General features: G+C 38.8%; 1 protein-coding gene across 1 annotated transcript in view; it reads right to left on the reverse strand.

Moving 5' to 3' along the window:
* MYO16 (myosin XVI) overlaps window positions 1-23,125 on the reverse strand; it is a 424,969-nt gene that overhangs the window by 169,022 nt on the left and 232,822 nt on the right. Inside the window, exons 20-21 of the mRNA XM_082675412.1 lie at window positions 21,915-22,056; window positions 2,146-2,218 (exon numbers count right to left, since the gene is read on the reverse strand). Of these exons, the coding sequence (XP_082531538.1) occupies window positions 2,146-2,218; window positions 21,915-22,056 (215 nt within the window). The remainder of the gene's footprint in view (window positions 1-2,145; window positions 2,219-21,914; window positions 22,057-23,125) is intronic.

Genomic DNA, 23,125 nt, shown 5'->3' on the forward strand with positions numbered 1-23,125 from the left:
ATCATTCTGTTGCAAGTTTTCAGTGGAATAAGAAATGAGGAAGTTCGCCATTCTATTAGCAACTCAAGAATCTAGAACATATCATTCAAACCAATGGCCTTTAAAAAGCTCACAGGCAAATGGAGGAATTTGCTAACTACCCTGTAAGATGAGATTTGGACTAACCACAAAGAAAATCATTTTATCCTTCTAAATGGTTCCTGGGTATATTGCGCCCAATAATTAAGCAAACCTGCTAAACGTGCGTGACAAACCTGCCAAGCAAACTAAAGGTATATCTTTAAAAATATTTATTGTTTCTGTAATCAAGGTCTAAAAGTTGGTCTTGAACTTCTACCCATAAGCACCTAAAACTAGCTCTTAGTATTTAACAGAGACTTGTTCTTTAGAGTTGAAAAATCTAAAATCTAAAATGCCATTCTTTGTTAATAAAAATCTCAGGCCATGAATATATTCTAAAATATATAATTAAAATATTTAACAGCAAGAAAGAATGATAAGGGGTATACGTAATTATAGTAAATGAGGAAGTTTTAATCAGGAGATAACATAAATGTTTTGCACATTTCAGCTGCCGGCACAGACTTGATAAGATACTGAGTCTGGGTCTGGAGCAGGAGGTTGGGAGCCCAGCCCTCGCAGACACGCTCCCACTTGTGATTTCTGCCTGTCACTTAACCGGGAGATGCAGAAACCGTGAGTCTCACTAGAGAGCCGAGCCTGCATGTTTTCTAAGGCAAAAGTGGACGGAATCAATAAGACTGCCAGACAACATTCAAATACTTGCACTGAGAAATCCGTCACCAGAAGCAGCCTGCAGACCTATGCTTCTCGTTGGACATCCTGCTGGTGACTCTTTCAACTGCCCTCTTCCTGTGTTCATCACTATTTTTCTTAACAATAAGCAATAAATAAACAGAACCACAAAGTCCTCCCTTTTCCATTAATCCGTGGACACAGCATCATGAAGGGAGGAGAAATCTTCGGTCTCATTGTTCTTATTTTAGGCGAGATTTCCTGTAAAGCTTTGTAGAGAAATGATTCACGATGATTCACCCTAGATTAAGTGAGTCGGCACGATTAAGATCTACTCAGAGGACCCTGAACCACTTTTTTAGAGGAAAAAAGGCCAAATCTGAAAAGGTTTTCAGGTGTTCCCATTGACAGCAGCGAAGGTAGCTACCACCATTTCTTACGTGTGTACAGTGAGCTGGAAAATGACACCAGAACCTCTATAACAGTCATCTTGTTCACTCTCACAGCTCCATAGGTCTATCACCATCTTGATTTTACAGATAAGGAACCAAAGCTCGTTATAGATTCTTCATCTTGGCCAGGACAGCTCTGCTAGTACAAGTCGCAGAACTGGGTTTCAACCTCATTCTATTTAATCCCTTACCCAGTGCCAGTAACCACTCTAAACACTGCATACTTGAAATTCTTCGTGTAATTTAATGCAGCATGGTTTTCTCTCCTCCCACCTGTACCATCTTACAGGTTTAGTTTTCCTTCTCTGCTAAAGCAACTTTTATTTCTACCCTTAACACTTAATTTTTAGATATACTTAATTCGATTAAACTATTCATACTATATTATTAAGATACCTAAAGAATTTAGTGCTTTTACAAGTGCCCTAAATTGTAAATAGATTAAAAATAATCAGCACCTCTGTAAAGTACTTTTATGAGTTGGCCATAGTCATATGTACGCATGTCACGTAAAGTTGAAACTACAAATAAGAACATTTAGCATGAGAAAGTATTTCCATCCTGTTTTTTGGCTGGAGTTTCTAAAGACCTTCAAACTGATTTCAAATAGACACCCTCCAAGTCTCTGACCCTGCTGAAATGGCATTTCCATAAGCACAACTCTGGTTTCATCTAACGCCATCTTTTAAAACAAGTGCCTCTGTTTAAAAAAAAAAAAAAAAGGATTATGCCAGTTTACAAGACCACATAAAAATGATGACTATGTCAACAAACCAGGAACATTAATTTAAAACAGGACTGCAGAGTCCTTATTTCCTTATTTTAATTACGTATTCCCAAGAAACAGTGCAAACAGCCTTTACTGAATTAACGAGAGATAACCTATTAGTTGAAAAAACCATTCAAGTTAACAAAATTTCAAAAGAAACCCACTTACTTGTTCAAATTCATTCTTTTGAAATTCTTCAAAACCAAAGATGTCCAATATTCCAATATCCCATGTCTGCGAGCTGAAATGAAAGAGGACACAGTGAACAGGCATCCTTAACGCTTCCCACTGCTACTTTAGGTTGGAGAAATCCAGCCACATAGCGTGTCACTGGCAACTTGAAGTAAAAACACAAATGATTATCTTAATCTGGTGGAAAACTGAAAATTAGGAAGAAAAAGTGTTCTTTTAATGCTTTGATTCAAACACAAACTCATTAACAAAAATGCACTGATTTCTAAGTATAAAATGTAATGATATATGGGTAGTTTAATATTTACTTCTCTGAAAGCCTCTCTGTCTGTCTCCTTCAAATAGACCTGCTTTCTCTGAAGGAATTTGGACCGACCTGTTAAGTGGGTCTCACCAGCAGTAAATCAAGCCATTTCTCCATTACACATAAGTACAATACAAGTCAAGTTACAATTAAGCCATGTGCATGTTTTTTGATAGATCAGTTTGAGCCACTCCAAAAATTATGACTTTCCTAAAGGAGGCCCTATAAATAAAGAACAATGAAGATGATGAAACTCGGGTGCGAAAGGGAAAGAAATCCATCTAAGTAACGACTTCTCTCTTCCATGTAAACTATCGCTCTTGGAATTTGCTACAGTCTTGGATGGTCAAATCACAGATGTCGGAACACACACAGTAAGTGAGGAAAGGAGGAATGAAACCTCATGTGACCCGGGAACCCTGACAACCTGGATTCTGTGGGATATGGGAGCGGCACGGGGGTGTGTGCACGAGGTGCTTGTTGCAAAGAAAGCCCCAGATGATTCTGGAACGCTGGTCACCCCACCCCTCCCATGTCTCTGGTCTAGCGCGTCATCAGGAGGACTGCTGTCTGCATTTTCTGCCAGTGGAAGCGATGATTCCTCATCACGATGGTGCTCGTTGTTTCATTACCAGTCTCCCTGCTGGTGCAGATGTTTTGCTGTTGTTTTCACTCAATTTGATGTACCCAAACTGCAGACCCCCTTGGCCACCAACTCCCTTTTTGTACCTATATTGTGTTTTCACAAGCAGGATGTAATCACAGTACATTAGGGGCTATAATTTGTCTCTTACATGGCCACTTTTTTCTCTAGAAAAGGGCAAGCTAATGATTCTGTGATATCCTTTCTCTAAGATTATTTGTTGTAGATGGTACAAAATATGAACGTCATAAGTAGGAAAGAGCATTTTAAAAGCCCTTGATACAAACGTCACATGGCAAAGAGTGTAAGTCAGTGAGGGGAGGAAAGAAGCATTCATTGGATGTCTCTAGGTAATCGATTCAGTATTTTAGAAGAAAAAAATAAAGTTAGCTTTGTATCTCACCCTGTGTGCCCAAATAAACTCTACATGGATTAGAGAGCCAAATGTTAGAACCAGAAACTGCAAACACGTACAGGAAAACAAATGTGATCATTTTTTTTCTGCTTTCAGTTCTGGGAAACGTCAAAAGAAAATACTCAAAAACATGATTATGCAAAGACGAAATTCTTTTGCAGGATAAACTGTAAAAATAAAATTAAGTTCTGTTAGAGGTAAGTATTATTTAAAAACGCATTGTCTCCTTCATTTTCATAGATTTTTCTCAATCTACTAGACTATGTGTCCAGCCATACATCATCTTCCACCCATCCACGCCTCTCCCCATCCCACCATCTTTATAATGTGCACAAAAAGACATCGGGAATGATGTTCACTCGGTGGGAACCATGGTGCTGAGGGTTAGGCTGATTTGTTGCTCTGTTGTGTGTGTGTGTGTGTGTGTGTGTGTGTGTGTGTGTGTGTGTTTTCCATGTAATGTAATGTGTTTTCCATTCCATGTAATGAGCTGCATCGTTTCACTTGTAGGAGCCTAGTGATGAAGCCTGTCAAGTTCTGGAGTTGTTCCGTCTTGGTAGGAATCCTGATTGAAACACTTTTTAGTTGGATAACTTTGGGCAAGTTACTTAAATTTTCTGAGCTGCAGTTTCGTCATTTATAAAACTGAGATAACAAGTCACATGTATCCACCTAGATATTCGCTACAATTAGAAGTAATGTAAAGAAAGTTCTAGGATAATAGCTGTTACACAGTGTGTCTCCAATCACTGAAAGTTGCTTTTAAAAATAGTTGTTTAAACTTGCTATAGAAATACAGAGGGTGGCTAAGAGTAGAAATATAAATGGCTAATAGGCATATTAAAATGTCAATCTCATGAAAATTGCAAAAGAAATAAATTTTTAAAAATTATGATGGGAAAGACATCCCCATACACTTTTGTTGGCAGTTGAAATTGGTAGAGCCTTCTTAAAAAACAACATGCTTATGTGGCGCAAAGCTTTGAAATATTCATATCATTTGCACCAGGACTTCCATAAGCAGGAACCTATACTAAGGCAATTATCAGAAATGCAATTAAAGACATGAATAACGATGTTCATTGTTATCTTAATTATAGTAAAACAACAAAAAGAAATAACAAATACCCTACACTAAAGACACAATTAATTAAACAGCATCCATCCTAGGACGGATTAATTTAGAGAAACTGTCAAGTTAATAGAAATCAATTTATAAATTCTGTATAAATAACCCCAATTACACATCCAGAAGACTTAGACAGAAGTGCAGTCAGCCCGAGAAGAGGACCTGGAAATGTCTCGAATGGTAGACCTAGCGGTGATTTATTAATTTTTAAAATGTTCTGTAGTGGGTATTATAGCACTCTCCATCTTTAGCCTTTATTTAAAACATACATGACTAAACACACGTTGGGCATTTTCTGAGTTGGTGGAGGAAGGACAACCCTAAGCTTCAGGGCAGAAACAGGAAAGTGGAGCCCCGCTGACACGGTAGAGACAAGTGTCTGGTTTTCCAGGGACGGGAGGTGCAGCAGGGACCCGAGGAGTGCAGAGGGAGCAGAGGGGCTTCCTGAAGGCCACGTGCTGGTCCAAAGCATGAATGCTCCTGCCAGCGTGTACCAGGACCTCCCTCTCAGGCCCTCAGACCCAGTTCCCCTGCCTGGTTCCCAGCTGCCTTGGCAGCAGGGGTCCTGTAGTGACAGCCCACAACACTGACAGAGGTCAGGGGTAAGGAGAAGAGCTATGGGTGGCAGGACCTCATGACATATGTCCTTCCCTTTCTCATGAGGATTGTGGCTTCGTGTGGACCAGCAGAGGATGCTGAGGCTAGCCAGCTGTGCGTGGGTGAGTAAAATGTTGAAAGATTCTGGTTTAGGTTGGGGACAGTAAATTAATTACTAATTTAGAGTAGCATATATTTGGTTGAAAGAACACTCCTTTTAAATGATTTTTTCACATTTCATACACACTGGATTCCAAACTATATTTGGTTACAAAATAAAAATCTAAAAAGGAAAAGATGGGAAGAAAGGAAAAACCATTGTCAGGAAAACATTTAATGCAGGTTTAATGTATTTTAACGATTATTTTTGCAACTACTGACAGATATAAGGTGTTCATTTTTTTCAAAAATCTATTTCATCTTTTATGATTGAGTGAAATATGTGACTGTTATGGCAATAGCAGCCTTGGCAGGAGGGTTCTAAGAACATGTAGCCAGCAAAATGCCCATTCTGTCATTTCTCTTACTGCTATCTTGACTCATACTACACAGGCATTTAACTCAACATCCAATTTCTAGGACGGAGGAGCAGACAGAGGTCATCAGATGAACCGGGATTCAATCCATTAGGCAAAATTAACATATTAATAAGATGATCTGTTTTAGTTCAAATTCTGCCTTAGAATTCTCCTGAGGGCTTTCCTGATGGTTAACAAAACTCTAACCCACATTAACTCATTAGTAAAATACACCACCTTCTATATCAGACAAAATGTTAAATGCCAAGGCATCTGTCTCATTTTGATTTGCCTTCCAGGTTTGTGGGTATGAGAAAGGGGAAAGCCTGAATCAAAGAGACTGTCCACTTTGGAACGTGGATGAACTAATTTTATTTGGGCAGAGAGGTCCGGGGATTTGTACACATCAGGTTTTGTCCTCGATCGTCCCCAGGCGAGGAGATGAACTAAGTGACTAAAAGTCAGTTTAGGGAAGAGCTGAATCCTGTTTGGCACAAAACCCTCAGATGGAGCCAGAGCTGAATCAGCCTCTTTGGCTGATCACTGACGGGTCAGACTCCAGATGGGGTAAGAGTGAAATATAAAAGCATTCCAGACTTGAGCAATCTGGCTGTCCAGACACACTGCCCTGGGGACCAGATGGCCTTGCGCAGAGGTTAGTGGTGCAATGTCCCTGGAGAAGTTGGGCTATGCTATGGCGTTTGCAAGCTCTACTACCAATACGCTGAAGAATTTGGTTAAAATAAGCTTTGTTTGTAATCGGCAAAGCGCACGGTGGCTACCTCTGCCCACACAGCTTATCTGACTCTGCAAGGGTCTTCTCTAGTCTTAGGGGAACTTGGGATGGAGACGTGGCTCCAGGATTGCGTATTTTCAGAAGTTCCTGCCTTTTATTCTTCGACGGAAGAAAGTACCTGAGACTTACCATTTTCTGAAAACACCTCAGAAATTAGGGAAGAAGTCTGCAGTTGCTGACAAGTTTCATTAGAAGCTGGGTGACAGGTGGGGCTAGTGGTTACCAAAGCAGCCCTCTGCGTCCAACCAGCCTATGGCTTCATGCATACCAACGTTGTTCTTAAACCCGTCCTCCTTTGTATTTTTCCCCCCACTGGAAATACAAGTTAGGAAGTTAAAAACTGGAGAGCCCTTGAAGTGAAAACTGTAGCTAATTAGCCTGGATGTGCACAGAAATCCTGGCATGACGGTGAAAACCAGAGCTAATGTTTTATTGATGCAGTATCATATAAAGCCACTTCCAATTGCTGGTCTTATAAACAAAGCTAGTTCTGACCTACAGAGAAACCAGGAAGGGAGCCCTTTCTAGGGGTAGTAAGAGCACAAATAATAAAAAAAATCACTTAAACCCTTCCTATCACTGAAAGCTACAACTCACAGCTGAAAAGCACCAATACTTAGTACTTTTAATAAACCTATGTCCTCATTCACTACAAGCTGCTTTTAAAACAGTGAGATACACACACACACACACACACACACGTGTATTGTTAACAAAAGCATCTTTAGAAACAAGAATAACCTACCACATACTTTACTTCTTTCAAACCACAAATGATATTTAGTTTATATGAACTCTTACCTTCCTAGTCTGAAATAACCCTCATTTGAGAATAATGCAGACCATTTAACTAATTTATGACATCATTGCTCCTCCTAAGTATTCTGTGGTTATTAAAAGCAATAGTTATGAAGATTAGATAGAAATATGGATAAATAGTTACCACAGTGAAAAAATCCAGATGCAAAGCTGTATGTACGGGATGTGGAGCAACTGGAACCCTCACACGATGCTGGTCACAGCTTAGATCTGAAATTTGGAACATGGTTTGACCTCGTCTACTAAAGCTTAATGCACATCTACTGAATGACCCAGAAATCCCACTCCGGGCGGGTATCCGGGGTAATGAGTGCCTGTCCCCTAGAAGTCATGCATGGGAACATACATGGCTTCTTATCTACAGAGCCCAAAACTGGAGACAACCAAAGTGTCCATCAGTAATTGAATACGGAACTAACTAGTGGTATGTCCACGCACGTTTTTACAAAAGAACACTACTCGGAAGTCGAATAAGGATGGGTTACGGCTGCACTCAACGTTGTAGATGCATCTCACATGAGGAACATTCAGCAAAGGAAGCCAGACGTAAACCAGTGGGCAGAGGAAGAGTCCACATCTAGCTCTGTGGGGGGGGGGGATATGCCAGGTTGCATGTGTAACATCGCTGAACTCTACAGAATATGTGCACTTCAGCCTTGTTAACCCTCAATAAAACAGTAAGAAAATGGTACGCTCGCTAGGATCACAGCTATGCACAGGGACGGAGAGACCTGGGGCTGAATATTTGTTAACTCAGAAGCACTCAAATGCATGCTTGCTTTGGTACTGCCCCGTCCGCCATGATGTTGGAATAGTGACCCTTCCTATGGCTGGCCTTGGCTCCCACAAGAGCCATTTATTAATATAAAGACATGAGTAGGCAAGAAAATTACAAGCAAGATGTCTGAGTGACCCTGAGGTTGAGATGGAAATACATTCTTCTAGCAGTTGAATATAATCACAGCAGCGTTTATGCCGCTATCGTTTCCATGTGTGTCTGAGATTTGTATCTAACGTCCTCCCATGTCTGCTGACTCTTCGAAAGCAGAGTTGTATTTCTTGGGGATGCCTTCAGACTAGTGCCCTTAGTCCCTCCAACAAAAATAAAGAGAAGTAAGTTCTTGTGTTCAACCAATTCTCTGGATAAGTGAGTCAGAGAGAAGCTAGAGGGAGGTTCCGTGTTACTGATGTATGTAGGTGTAAGGAGGGGCAATGGAGCTCCTTCAGGGACACATCAACCAAAGAAGCACACCATGCCCGAAAGGTTTTCAAAGAAGAAAAACAAAGCAACGACGTGAAATCAACTCAGCTGTAGGTTACTTGCGCATTATCCTTGCTGTTTCAAAGTCAGGGACCAACCATATTCTATACGCCAAACAATAACAAGCGCTGCTACCTCCATATGCCTCCAACCTAGGACCCTGTATCATCGCTTTTGAACGACCTTTTGTAAACTGTCAACTGTCAAAATAAAAACCTATACAGAGATGCGGGAATTCTGTAGCTTATTTGTCTTTCCCAGGAAATGTATATTTCAGTCTCATATCAAGCAGATATGTCTCCTTTCCTTTTGGTCTGTGTCAGTTGGTAGATGACTGCAAGACGAAATACAACAGCAGGATTCAGAAGTCAGATCAGGTTGACCCCGGGTGTTTGGGAGATCCACGCCACCTGACCCAAAGGAGGCATCAGGTAGAGGACAGGCTTGGAAGAAGAGTGAACTCTGAAGGTGTATCTGAAGGTCACGTTTTGGCTTTAGACAAGCCCGAGGTTCACAGGGGAGATTGTGAGTCAAGGTATGTGGCCAAGGTCAGGCAGGGGATGCTCTGGATAGACGCAGGGAAACTCAAAAGGTATAAAACCCAATTGGGTGGGTCTGGTTTGGAAGGCAGAGTAAAGGCAGGATTCCATAGGGGTGGGTAATCCAGGTAAGTTGGGTGGGAGTAGTTTTCAGAATGCCATCAAAGTACTTCATCTGCAGTTTCTGTGATCTTTAGAAAAGGGATGATTACTAATTATGGGGAGGGGAGTGCCCCCTACGTGAATGTCCTATGTGAACGGGTGGGCAAGTGCTAGCAGGCACACACTGTTCTGCAGAGAAAGCCAGCCATGCGTTGCCACAAATACTTGTGGATGAGGCCTGCAACACAGGCAAAAGTCTTGACCCTCCCTGGAGTTCCTGACCTTCTCTGGAGCCTGGTCTTGTTAGGCTAGAGCCACTGGAAGAGCTGAACTAATCCAGGCATGGTTGTGAGAATTTGCAGGTGTGATCTGATCTGCAGCCTTTAAATTTCACCTATTAATAGTGGTACTACCAGTTCTACTAAGACTCAAGGATCCATTGAATCTGACGCATTTCAGCATAACCTGTGTTGGAGGGGGCTGACTCAGAGTTCACCCCCGGGCATAAAGCAGTGAGCCACCAGGTATCTGGATGTGACTGACATCTTCCAAAATACCCTGACCAGGAATCACAGACTCACGGGTCCTGAAAGCAAAACCAAGCCAGAGAGATGAGCCAAGGCTCCATTTGTAAGTAAATGAAATGCGATCATCACAGTTTCAGAGACTGAGAAAATTAATATTCACGAGACATAAAGGTCTTACTAACAATTTCATTAATGTTGTGTCAGGCGCAGAATAGAAATCCAGATCTCTTGATTTCTATCACCCTTTTAAAAAATGAAAACACAGCTAAAAGGTAAATTTGCTGTATTCATAAATTAACTACCATGTACTTGAACATACATACACATACACAAAACATGAGACCTACATAACATTTCAACCCACTAGTTGTAAGCTACAGTAAAAAGTGCTGTTTCATTTTTCACTGATCACGCTTTTCTTTTTTTTCGCCAGCTTCACTAAGATTTAATTACATACAATATTGTGTCAGTTTAAGGTATACACCCTGCTGATTTGCTACACAACTGCAAAACGATCATGCTTTTCTTAATAGGGTTCCTTTTCTCCCTTCATAAGAATTCTCTTTGAATACACCGCCCTCCTCCCCTTTTTATGAGGCTTCTGCTATTTAAGATTTTAAAGAGCACTTGAGGATACCTTTGCAATTTAATAGCAAGGTTTGAAAATCATAAATTCTTATTACCCAAAGGTTTGTGACTTTACTGCCCCCCCAGAAGATGATGGAGACAGAGTGTGAAAGTACTGGGATGGGAGATCATCTCAGAATCCCTCCGACCACCTATGAAATGGACACCTGTCTTTCCAGCAATCACCTTCAAGTATACGTGCTCACAACTTGTGGCTCAAAGTTAAATTAAGGAGATAGTGACTTGTAGCAAGTGGATATTGCTGGGTTACCAGCCACCCCAAAACTCAGCACCCAAAAACATGAAGTACTTATTATGGTTCTAAGTCCTTTTGTCAGTGTGGGTGGCCTGGCGGGGGCGTTGGCAGGTGCAGGATAACCTCCTCCGCTCAATGCCTTGGGGTTGGCCGGCTGTTGGCTGGCTAACAGTGCCTCTCACTGTCCCCAGGAGAGCCCGGGCTTATGCGCGAGTGGCAATGACCGGGACCTTAGACTAGTGCGAGGCCTTAGAGCTGGCACACCATCATTTTTGCTGTATTCTCTCAGCTACAGCAAGTCACAAGGGCAGCTCAAATTCGAAGGAAGTGAAAACGGACCTAAACTCTTGATCAGAGAAGCGTCAGAGCTGTATTGGACAGGGCGTGGATGCAGAGAACGAGCAGTTGGGGCCACTTTTGCAATCTACCAACACTGCCTCACTTGAGAATGGCTTTGAACTACTTCATTAGCTCACCCACCTTTTGAATGGATAGGTACTGAGCACCTACTTTTGCAAAGCACTCTGCCGGGTGCTAGAGACGCAGATACAAAGAACAGAGGACAATCGCACCCTCAGGGCCATGTCGATATATAGATATGTTAAACTTTAAATAATAATTTTGGAGGGAAATAAAGAAACCATTTATATTTTTTTAAGGTAGCTTTACAACGATGCTTTTTAAAATCATTTTCTGACGATTTCAATGTGGGAGACATTTTTGGAAAAACTCAGGTGTCAAGTCTGACATAGTGGGGTTCATACTCCAAATCGACCACTTCTTCCTGGCTGTGTGACTTGGGCCAATTACTCAACCTCTCTGAACTCCGGTTTCCTTATCTGAAGAGGGGAGACAATAACTCCTTCCTCATGCCAATGTCAATATTAAATGTAATAATCTCCAGCTCGAAGCCCGGCTCGCTTACAGGTATCATCCAGTAAACAATAACCACAATAAATGCACCTTCTCCACTTCTCCCGTCTGCTTGGAAAATGTATTTTTAATAAGACTGTACATGAAGAGAGAAAAGTTAAAAGCGTGCAGCTAACAAAAACTAAAAATGTCCTTTCGTTGAAAAGCCCATCCTTCTCGATGAGAAAATTATATTAGGAAAGGCAAACAAGATTTAAATTGTGGGACTGACATTTCCTTCCTGGTGTTTTCTTCAGGGAGCGGCAGGGTCACCAAGACCCAGAATGGGACACCCTCCTCTCATCTCTGAGCTGCATGGCGGCGTTATTTATTTTGGCAGAACTGCCACTACACTCAAATGACAGGCACAGAAGAGCATAATAAATACAGATTTGGTTAACTCTATCCAGCAGGGCAGGGTATCAGGGGGTTGAAAAGAGGCCAAATGCATTTCCCCAGTGAGAAAAGAAACAAGAGTGTGGGCACGGCCAGCAATGCGATGAATTTTATCCTTTGTATAAAATATACAAGCTTTAGCCTCTGCACTCTTGGCTCAAGAAAGAGCTAGAGAGGAATGCTCGCGGGTTTGTAGTAGCCTTATAAATCACTGAATTTCTTACACACTATACTGAATCTATTTGACTCTCAAATAACATTTGCAAATCGCATAACAGCCATTATCAAAAAGGAAAAACACTACTGTTCGATACTAAAAATGCCATATTCTCATAGATCTGAAAGAAATCTCTTTTTTTCCTCCCATCGCCTAAAAATGTGCACTTAAGGGAAAAATACGTAGCTCTTCACTGGTTCAATAAGCTGCACTATTCTTGAAACAGTTTATCACATTATCATGATTAATATTTATATTTAACCATTATTGTGTCCATAGTACGTGGTAATTTTTATAATAAGCGTGGTAAATTTTTAACCATTATTTTGTATTTATTATGTAATATTTAATTTTTGAGTAATATAATATACATCTACTTTGGTTAGCCTCTCATATTTTTTATTTCTCTGGATCCTTCTAGTTGAAAAAAAAGTATCTCACAAAAAAATGAAAAGCAAATGTGCAATTACAGAGAAAAGGTTCTTAGCTCTTTAGGAAATCATTACACATATGGGTGTTTTGGTAACGAAATGAAGCAGAAGGAGAATTATTTAGAAAGCAGGTTTTGTCTTAGATATTTCGCTAAATTGTGTAGTTTTGGTTGTCATGACAATAAGCACCATGATTTAAATGTCTACGCAGAAATAGAAGTCACTCGTACCATATTCATAAGAATCAAAGCAATATCATTATTTAATGGGAAAAAGTTCCCCAATTTGGATGAAGGAGGGAAAAACATGGTGTGCAAAATTTATTTTCCTGACAAACTGCTCGTTATTTCATCTCTGAAACAAAAATAAAGACAAAATATTTAGAACTAAACAAACGAAGGAAGTGCTACATATAAATCACCTGGAATGCACCAAGAGGTACTCAGGAGATACTTCATAGGCTCAGGGTCAACGTAATCATCAGAAAGTATGAAACAAACATTTCAGTCAGGAAGTCAGGAAAAAAAAAAAGGAGAAAATTTCAAAGAAAGTTAAAATAGGGTGTCCTAAAACTGCAGAGCTTAGTAAAAATAAATAACATAAACATGAGAAATGACAACAAGAAAAATAAATTGATTTTTGAAAATAAATAATTCTTACAAGCAAATTTCAGGCAAGACTTATCAATGATACTGGAGCAAAGGCATAAATAAAGAATGTCAGGAATGTAAAGTTGTCAAACTAGAATTATAAGAGCTATTGATTGGAGGATTATAAATAAAACAAAAGTGTGATTTAGTTGGTGAATACATTTAAAATCTTAAAGTGGACGACTGTCTAGAATATATATGACTTTAAAAAGAAAGAAAATAATCTGATTAGACCTATAAATTTTAGAATAGTATTCATAGGTGAACTCTCCCTTCACCTCCCCAAAAATTTTCAGGGAGAATTCCACCAGGCATTCAAGGCATATATCATCTTCATTTAACACAAACCATTTTAGAAGAGAAGAAAAACAGAATTGCTCTCAGCTTACTCTTTAACATAGACGTAATAGCAAAAGACTGTATAACAAATAAATAAAATCTTATCGCACTAATGAAAATAAATGCAAACATCCATAATAATGACTAGAAAATTGAATTTAGTTCATCATGACCAAATAGGGTTTACACCAAAAATGAAGAATTATTCGACATCAAAAAACATACATCAATAAAATTTGCCACATAACCTAAGAAAAGGAGAAATAATCTTAATAGATAAAAGAAAAACATTCAATGAAACAGCATACATCTATGGTTGAAAACATTTAGCAAAGATTATCTACTGGAACTCTACATAAACAGATTACTTACTGACAAATAATTAGAGGTATTACATTAATTGGGAAACAAGACAAGAATATCTACTAACACCACAAATTTTCAACATTGTATTGGCAGCGCTAGCCAATGCAATAAAATAAGAAGAAATAGAAGACATAAATGATAAGGAAGACAAAAAAGATAATTATGATCATTCACATTATTATATTCCACAGGAAAATTATTAGAACTAATAAGAAAAGTCAGCAGGGTTTCCTGATATAAGATCAACATATGAAACTCAAGATTGAGTATCCCAATAAACAAATTAAAATATAATAGAAAAATAGCACTCATCATAGCAAGAGAAAGTACAAAGTACTTAGAAAATAATCAAATAGAAGTGTGCAAGAAATTGATAGAAAAAACACAAACATATTTAAGAAATAAAAGAATGTATGCAGAAAGAAATATAGATCATATTTATGGAAGCAAAGAATCAACAGTCTAAAAAGGCCAATTCTCCCCAAATTAATCTATAAATGTAGTTCTCATCAAAATCTCAAATGAATTTCTTTTATGGACTAAGTCAAAATGACTATAAAATTCATATGCAAAAATAAAGATCCAGAGAAACCAAAACAAATAAGAAAAGTAAGAACTTATTATGAGAACTTATTAAAACAATATATTATTGATACAGCTTTAGTCAAATAGATTAAACATCAGGAGGAGGTGAAAAAGCATTTCTAATAAATGGGATAGGAATAGTTGAATATCCATTTAAAATATAACATTATATCAATTTCTCATATAAACAAAAATAAATTCCCGATGTATTGAAAATCGAAAGGTTTAGGAAAAAATGTAAGATGACCTTGGAATAGGGCAAGAATGTCTATGGTAAGTCCCTGAAGCCAGGTCATTGTATATAACTGAACAAATATCACCGCACACATATGAGCACATCACCACCGGGCAGTGTAGAATCTGCATTGCCATGTACAACGTCACTTGTAATCAGGGAAATGCAAATTAATATTCTCCCCACAATTCTGCTACTAAATATATACCCCAGGGATAATTCTAAACATATATCTCAGGATGTGACACTGTAATTGAAATGAAAACAGACGTAAGTGTCCATCTAAAAGGAAATAGATGAGGGTATTGTGGTTTCTCTTCAGGGGAATTAGTGTAGCAGTTACAAAGAATCAATTAGCTCATTACGCATCAATATAGTTAAATCTCAAAAACTATGTGGGGTTAAAAAGGGAAGTACAGTGTACAATGTACTCTATGATACCATTTCTTTAATTCTTTAATGACTCACAGTGTTATATACTCGTTATGAAACACCAATATCTAGATTAATTTTTAAAACTGGAAAATTTACAAAATATTGATAATATTGTTGTCTCTGGGCAGGAAGGAGAGGAATCGACTTATGTAGATAAACGAAAGTAACTTCGGCTTTTAGCTGCAATTTTCTATTTCTTTTGCATTAAAAAAAATCGGAAGCAAAAGTGACAAATGTTAATCGTGTTAGATAATAGGTAAGACTTGCCTATAACCCTTTGTACTCTTCTTGATTATTAAATCTTTCACCCCCCCAAATACAGTTAATGAAGAAAGATATCACACAATAAATGGAAAAATACTGAATGTCTATTTTCATTTTCTCACAAATGCACAGCAGCTGTTTTAGTATTTCTATAAGGCATTTGGGAATTAATGATATAAATTCATTTATTAAGAATTAAGTACTTTACAATTAATAAGGCAATGTACAAAATATCATTTTACCAACTCTTAATTACGTATGGACTGTTGGTATAGATTATTTTTCTTTTCGACTTGTAATATCCATCAAAGAACTTAAATCTTTATAATCATTTTAGTAAAGTGCTAAGGGGGAAAGTTGAAACTAATAAGTAAATATTTGGGGTTTAATCAGATTTATTTACACATTCAGTCCCTCCTTCAGGTTTCACTTTGTACTTTTGTGTCTGAAATGAGGACAGATAATCTCCATGACCTTTTTTGAACTTTTAATAACAGTTTACAAAATATATATCGAATGAGAGACAGAGAATGAGATTTTACTTAGGATTCTCAAGTGATGTTAAATATATCGTATGCTCAGATGTTTTCTTTGGGAAATTAATTTCCAATTTTCTTATCAAAATAACAGTGAAAAAAACACATTTAATTTCTAGACATTTTCTCCACACTTCACTTTCTTATCACCCGGCCTACCATTTAGATAGTTTCTTAACCTATTGCAGCCCGTAAAATCCCTCACTGAGATTCCTTGAATGGACTGGGAGAGCGGTGTGTGGTTTGGAAAAAGTATTTAATTTTGATATCCCTCTGCTTTGCAGTGGTCACAGGGCCCCACTGAGCCCCACCCTGAATTAACGAGAATTCATACAGACCAGCTAGTCAATGATGCGGACAGTCGCAGGGAGTAAAAAATACTTAAATCTGGAGTTAGGTGACAACTACACAAGTTCCATTACAGATGTGGCAGGGCGGGGTTGGGGGTAGGGGCATGCAGACATCTGACAAATCGCGTGGCTCCTTTTCAATAAAATCTTTCCTCACCGTCTGACTCAGGAAGGAGGGAAACATTGCTCACCTTAACCCTTCCTGTTGGAGAGAATGACGGCGAGCCCTCAGCTAAGGCGAAGGTGCCCATCTATAAGGAAGCAGGGCGGGATTCGGGTTGGGGGGCTTAAGCGCTTAGGTCGTTTGGAGAATTTCAAGTCCCAATAATGGGCGATTTTCATCACCTGGGATGCGCCCAATGACTGCCACCATTGGAGAGGATTAATCCTCAAATTTTCAACTCAGAGAGTTAACCTGACGGACCTCATTTCCTTGCAAAAGATAAAACAAATTATACTTTTGTAAGAACCATTTATAACTATTTATGGCTACAATCTAGTCCTTTTAATAAGTCATAGACGGCATCTGACTTTTTTTAAAAAGCCTTCTGGTTAAATAATTTAAGAAGAAAATAATCACACACACACACACACACACACACACACACACACACATCCTTGATTTGAATTTCAGGCTTTTTCATCCTGGGAAATACGAGATGGTACAGAAATCATGACAAATCCCCCTGCACAAAAAGCAAAAACAGCCTATAGATGGAATTCGAAAACTGTCCTAAGATGCTAGGTAAAGTATTATAGGTGATCTATGCAAACGGTGTAGGTATAAACCATAATCCAGGAGATATTTTTGATGGTTTGCCTGCAGTGCAGAGGACGATGCTCTATCTTCAGGCCCCTAGAGCTTCATAGAGTAAGATACTGACTTCCTGTCTCTAATGGATGAGATCCTTGACAAATTCTCAGTTAGAGCTGCAAATCTAATCCGCTGAAAAAATCTTAAAAAGATTAACATCCTTACTGTTATATTAGTGTAGTAAAAATTACGTTACTCGTCTATCAGGTGGTATCTCTGTAGGTTTTTAAAAATCACAGATTTTATCTAAAATTAAAAAGATAATTTTCTATTTAAGAAAAGGTCAACAACAAAGTAATTACAAAAAAAAAAAATTTGACTTAAAAATCCTCAAGAACTACCAGGGGACTATGAACCACATTGGCGGTATTATTTCAGAATTTATTAACCTGTTTAATCAACAAATTGAGAAGTGAATACAGTCCAGGAACATTTATTTCTTTGAGGGGAGAGTCTATAAGTCCCCCAAATTATATGGAAAACTGTGTGTGAGTTTATGCCATTCATCAGATTCTCAAATTGGACTTCGACCTAAAAAAAGGTCCAAATACATTATAACATTCCGTAAGTACATTAAGTGCTACCTGATTGCATCAATGAGAAACAAATGGAAATCATAAGAAACTTGGATATCATTTCAATATAATATACAGCAAAACACTCTCTTCTGTTTAAAATCCTTGGAAATTCAACAAACGTGCATACACACCACTAACTGTTCATAACTAATAGTGTACAAACTGAATTCTCAGTAGAACAAATCTAAGGAGAATTCCCAAATGAAAACTTAAGCCGTAAATCCCCTTAACCCGGCTAATTCACCTTACATTCATTTCAGAGCATCAAAGTAGAGATCAGCCTTCTCTGCCATTCAGGAAGGCAGTATTTAGACCAGATACAGACTACCCAACAGATTAAACGAGGCTTCAGATTCTTCAAGGCTATCCTTACTTTTTCCCTACAGAAAACATTTGTCGCCTCTAATTAAGAGCGAACAGCAAGTCTCGCCTATGAAGAAGTGTCATTTTTCTGAATATGAAACTGATGGTTCCGATCTTATTAGTGCAGATTCGCTACATGCATTCTGATGCATCTGATGCTGTCAGATGCTGGAGAGGACCGTGCTCGCCTGACACCCCGATAGGACCTTACATTCACATCCTACTGCACACGCACTTTTGTCTCATTTCAGAGAGTGAGTTGTCAGTTGTGAGACATCAGGCTCCACTATTAACATCTCCATCCTTTACGATGACTCAGCCAGATTGCTGTGGAACACCCGCGCCACGTGGCAATAAGTTGATGGAAATCTTGCTGGATGCCTAGGACATTCCATACTGACTTACAAAATCATTTTCTTATAATTAAACCATGTGAATTTAGAAACAGGATAAGATGCCAAAAATATCCGACTGATGATTTCAGGAATTAAATCACTGCATTGATATGTGAATCTTAAAACAAAACTACCCAGCAGTGTACATGCGTAGCGGCATTCGTATTCTTAAAGAACAAATTATTTCCTTTATCTGCTATTCTCCAAACAACCGAGATTACCGAAGCAACAGAAAACGAAGAGACTGGACTGTATCTAGGGTTTCTACCATGGCCTCCTTCTGCATTTTTTCTCAGTCCTCATTTCCCCAAAATAAATGGCCATAAACTGGGAAGTCTTCTCTCCAGCCACGACCACAAAGATTTTACCAGGCGCTGTGCGGACAGCCTTGTGTGACCTCTTTTATCCTCACATAGTCCTGGAAACCAACCAAAGTTCTTGCAATCAGGTGCCGTCCAAAGGAACAGGCTTGGACACAGGAGAACTCAGGATAAAAATGAGTTGAAATTAATCGTAGGGTTTGGTATCTGAAGACAGTTGGAGAACTCTCCCAAAGTTCCTATAATTCATTGAAGCGGAATGTAATTAATCATAAATTACTAACATGTTTATGTTTAGCTCAACTAAAATATCAAAAGAATGTAATATAGTATAAGCATATGTAAGACCCCGAAGGCTCAGTGACAAGCAAAAAAATCTCCGTATGTATGCCTGAAACTCAGTTTATTTACTGTATTATATTTGCATGCCAAATTGTGCTCTCCAAAAATGTGGATTTCAGATCATTCAGCCATCAATGAATAAATGAATGAATGAATGAATAAAGTATATCTCCAATACCCCTCTAGCGAGTTACCTCCTAAACTTCATCTGTTTATAACCTTCAGTCTACTTATTGTTAGGGTGCTTCTATGATAAAAAGGGGATTGTTCCATAGGTTATATTTCTCAGGTGTCCCCGTATATATAAACCATTGCAGTCAGAACTCATGATGCAAATGAGTTAAAATAAACTGTAGGTTTCTGTGTCTGAAGACATTTGGAGACGTCTCCGGAAGTTTCCACAACCCCTCTGCCTGTCCAAGACTCTCTTAACTTACAGGTGCCTCTGAAATAGGCGAGTTTACACCAAATATCTACTGAAGATCTCGATTCAGGAAAAATAATAATTTCAAATTTAACACTGATGATTCGATCCTGGGAATGTAAGTGCAGCAATTGTGAAACAGGTCCTATTTTAGGAGATGCAAAAATTATTTATCATTTGAACATTTTTAAGTTATTATTATTCGCTACACCTTAGTAAGAATCTCTATCTCATTTCACAATCACAAGGATGATAAACCTGTTTGGAAACTAGGTAGAAGAAGTAGAATTTTTTTTAATGTGTAACATTATTTATATTGTACCTATTTTGCTATAATCCAGAAAATGAACCCAGCATTCCAAGAACAAACATGTCATCTGCTTAAATTTCACTTGTCTTCCCTTTATACCTTGTTAGAGTATATCCTATTTATATTTATTCCCTCTTGCAAATTTTACAAAAATTACATAGTGTGAAAAATATTTCCCATCAACATCAAGGGTGCCTGCCCATGTTAACCACAGGAATATATATATTTTTTAATATAATCTTTTCTAACGCAATTATAAAATTTCCAAAAGAAACTGGGGATTCATAAACAATAAAAGCCTATTCTAAGTTTATCCAAATGTTGAGACTTCTCTGCGACTTAGGAAATGGGTCCGTAAATCTGCAAATCTTTAAGCTTTCCATGAATTTCCGTGAATTAGAAATACTGCAAACATAACCTTTCTTTGCATTATTTTTGGATTTAAATTCAGGTTTGGGTGACCCATGGGAGAAATAGAGAAGAAAACATGGGAGTTATGACTCAAATGAGAAAACTGTCTTTTAGGAGTTAAACTTACGATACATTAATTCACCTCTAATTTTCCAATAATCCTTGTCCTTATTCATTTGCCTAGTAAAGAATCATAAAGACAAGACTCATATCATAAATTTGCACACTGACACAATATTCCCACTGAAAGGGAAGTAATGTGTTTTCCAAGGTTTATGTTTTCATTTTCTCTGTGTGCAGTCAAAAATCTTGACTCTGTATAAGTTTTCTCATTTATATAATTTAAGGCTCTGTAAGATTTAAATGTCAAATGGAAATTTTCTAAAAGTTTTTACGTGCAGCTGGATTTATTTGTTAATTTTTTCAATGTCAACTTCAGCAGAGCTGCCGATGATTTTATACAAGATTAATTTGGTAGTCTTAGCCGACTAGTACTGTTCTGTGAATAATCTTCATATTTAAAGGGAAATCACAAATTGAGAGTAAGAAATAATAAAATCCAGAATCCTCACCACATCCAGTATCAATGTATATCTGCTGAAACATAGGTAACGCTATAGCGACCCTCAAGTCACAGGCTATATATTGAACATGCTGATCAACGAGCAGTGGATTTTTTAATGTGTATATTTTAATGAGAATTTAGTACGCCTTTGTCCTTGAAATCTTCTGAGATATCTGTATTTATTTAAGAACTTTCCCATTAATACGTATTAGTCCTAATGTTTTCCAAGTGACCTCTAAAAGGAGCCGTTTTCAGGAATTTGGTGACGTCTGTTTGGACAACAAAGAAATCCTCAAGAGGTTTCATTCAAAGACCAGCATACGTGTAAAGACTCCTGGATGCAGTTTTGCTCCCAATGGCCTGCCCTGCCCAAGGTCATTATTGGAGACAAGAATACTAACAAAGTTTTCCACTGACAAGATGCCAAGAAGATCTATCATTTTTAGATGATCAAACAGCCCTGAAACACTACTCCTTAAAGATGACTAAGGCCAGGAGTCAAGATGGTTACCATAGAGACGCTTTATCAAATAATCCACAAAACAAGTGAAGAAAACAGGAGGAACTGCCGAGCTGAAACACATCATCAAATTGTTTCTGGAGAGACATGGGCTTCTCAACGGACTGAAGTGCTTTAGATATTCTTGAACTGTCTTCTTCCCAGATTTATACATTTTTTATACTTCTTGGTGATTAAAAGGCCATAGATGCCTTCAGTCCAGAGAGAATGCATTTGCGTCTCTATGCACGAGGGATGATTTGATTAATTTATCCAGGGCTGTACGTATGGGCAGAGGGGGCTTGAATCCCTTAAAATTAGTCAGTCAAATCCTTGAAGTAAAATCATCGCGCTAAAATGAAATGTTTTAATGATAGTTTAACCTCTGGGTGACACTGGATTATGAAGCATCTTTAAGAGCGAGCCTAGTTAAGTCGCTATTGTGGGAATCACCGTAATCGTCCATCACACCTACCTGCTGGGCTCCTCTTGACTGTGAAGGTAACAGTTCACCGTATTCACCAAAAAGCTGAACAGACGACTGTACAGGGACTTGGCCAGGAGGTCCCGGTAAAACTCAGCCATCTCCACGGTGTGTCGCCGTGTGATCATCTCTCCTGGGAGAGCAGGAAGGGGAGGAGGCATGAGCACAAGACTTTCCCTCGTTCAGAAGCCACCAAGCTGTGTCCTCCTAGTTATCCCTCCACATCCACGTGCAACAGAAGATGTTCAAAAACATATTATGACTCTACTAAACAAAGCCTCTGCCGGTGATTACGAAAACACATTTCTCTAAAGTGAGTGCCGTGCACACTTCGATCTTGTTTGCTGCAAATGTTGACCACAGCTTTTGGCCACAGCCTGGAGGGGCAGGCTGCATCATCTCCCTTCAGTGAGGGAACCGACTCTGTGCAGGGCCCTCTTAACAAGCTTTCTGATGACGGCTCACTGCATTGGATACGGAGTCCTCTTCAAGGACTGGAAAATTAGTTATATTTTCAATATTTTCAAAGAAGTGATCCTGCTAACCAAAGTGGGGGTCAGGAGGTTGAGAGGAAGATCGGGCCTTAAGGTAGAAATTTCTATGTTATTCTCAAAGAGCTGGTGATTGAAATCTTGAGTGATAACCTTTTGAGTGGCGAATAGACTAGAGAAGAAACCAAGAAAAAGATAAGTAAAGATGATTTGGGATTGAGGCTAGGCCAGCACTTATGCTGGAGAGTTGAGAGGGAGTGAGCATCTAGTTCACATTCTATGGCTTCGGCCAACCTGGGTACCACTGCAACTCAACCCACAGGGAGTCCGGTAATAGGATGCTGACCATGGGAAATGAGGACTTAGTGAGCTGTCAATCAACAGAGGCACAGGTAAAGGAGAACCGCCTCTGAGGTAAGCTGAGATCAAACAAACAAATGAACAAAAAAGCACCAGCAGGTCGTGAAGAGTCAAGCGGCCATGAGTTCAATGCCGCTGAGACGGAACCTCACGAAGTGGCGGTGAAAGCAGGTGTCACTTGTGATGTTATAGGATGGAGGTCTCTAGAGCCAACGTGACGGTGGGGTTCTCATCCACATGGCTGGGGAGTAAGGAGGGAGGCCTGGATATATTAAATTACAGATATTAATGGGGAGTTCAATGTTTCTTTAAAAAGTCATGAGGGGGCCGGGAGAGGGATGGGTTGGGAGT

The sequence above is a fragment of the Grampus griseus genome, assembly GCF_964374135.1.
Source record: "Grampus griseus genome assembly, chromosome: 18".
Taxonomy (NCBI): domain Eukaryota; kingdom Metazoa; phylum Chordata; class Mammalia; order Artiodactyla; family Delphinidae; genus Grampus; species Grampus griseus.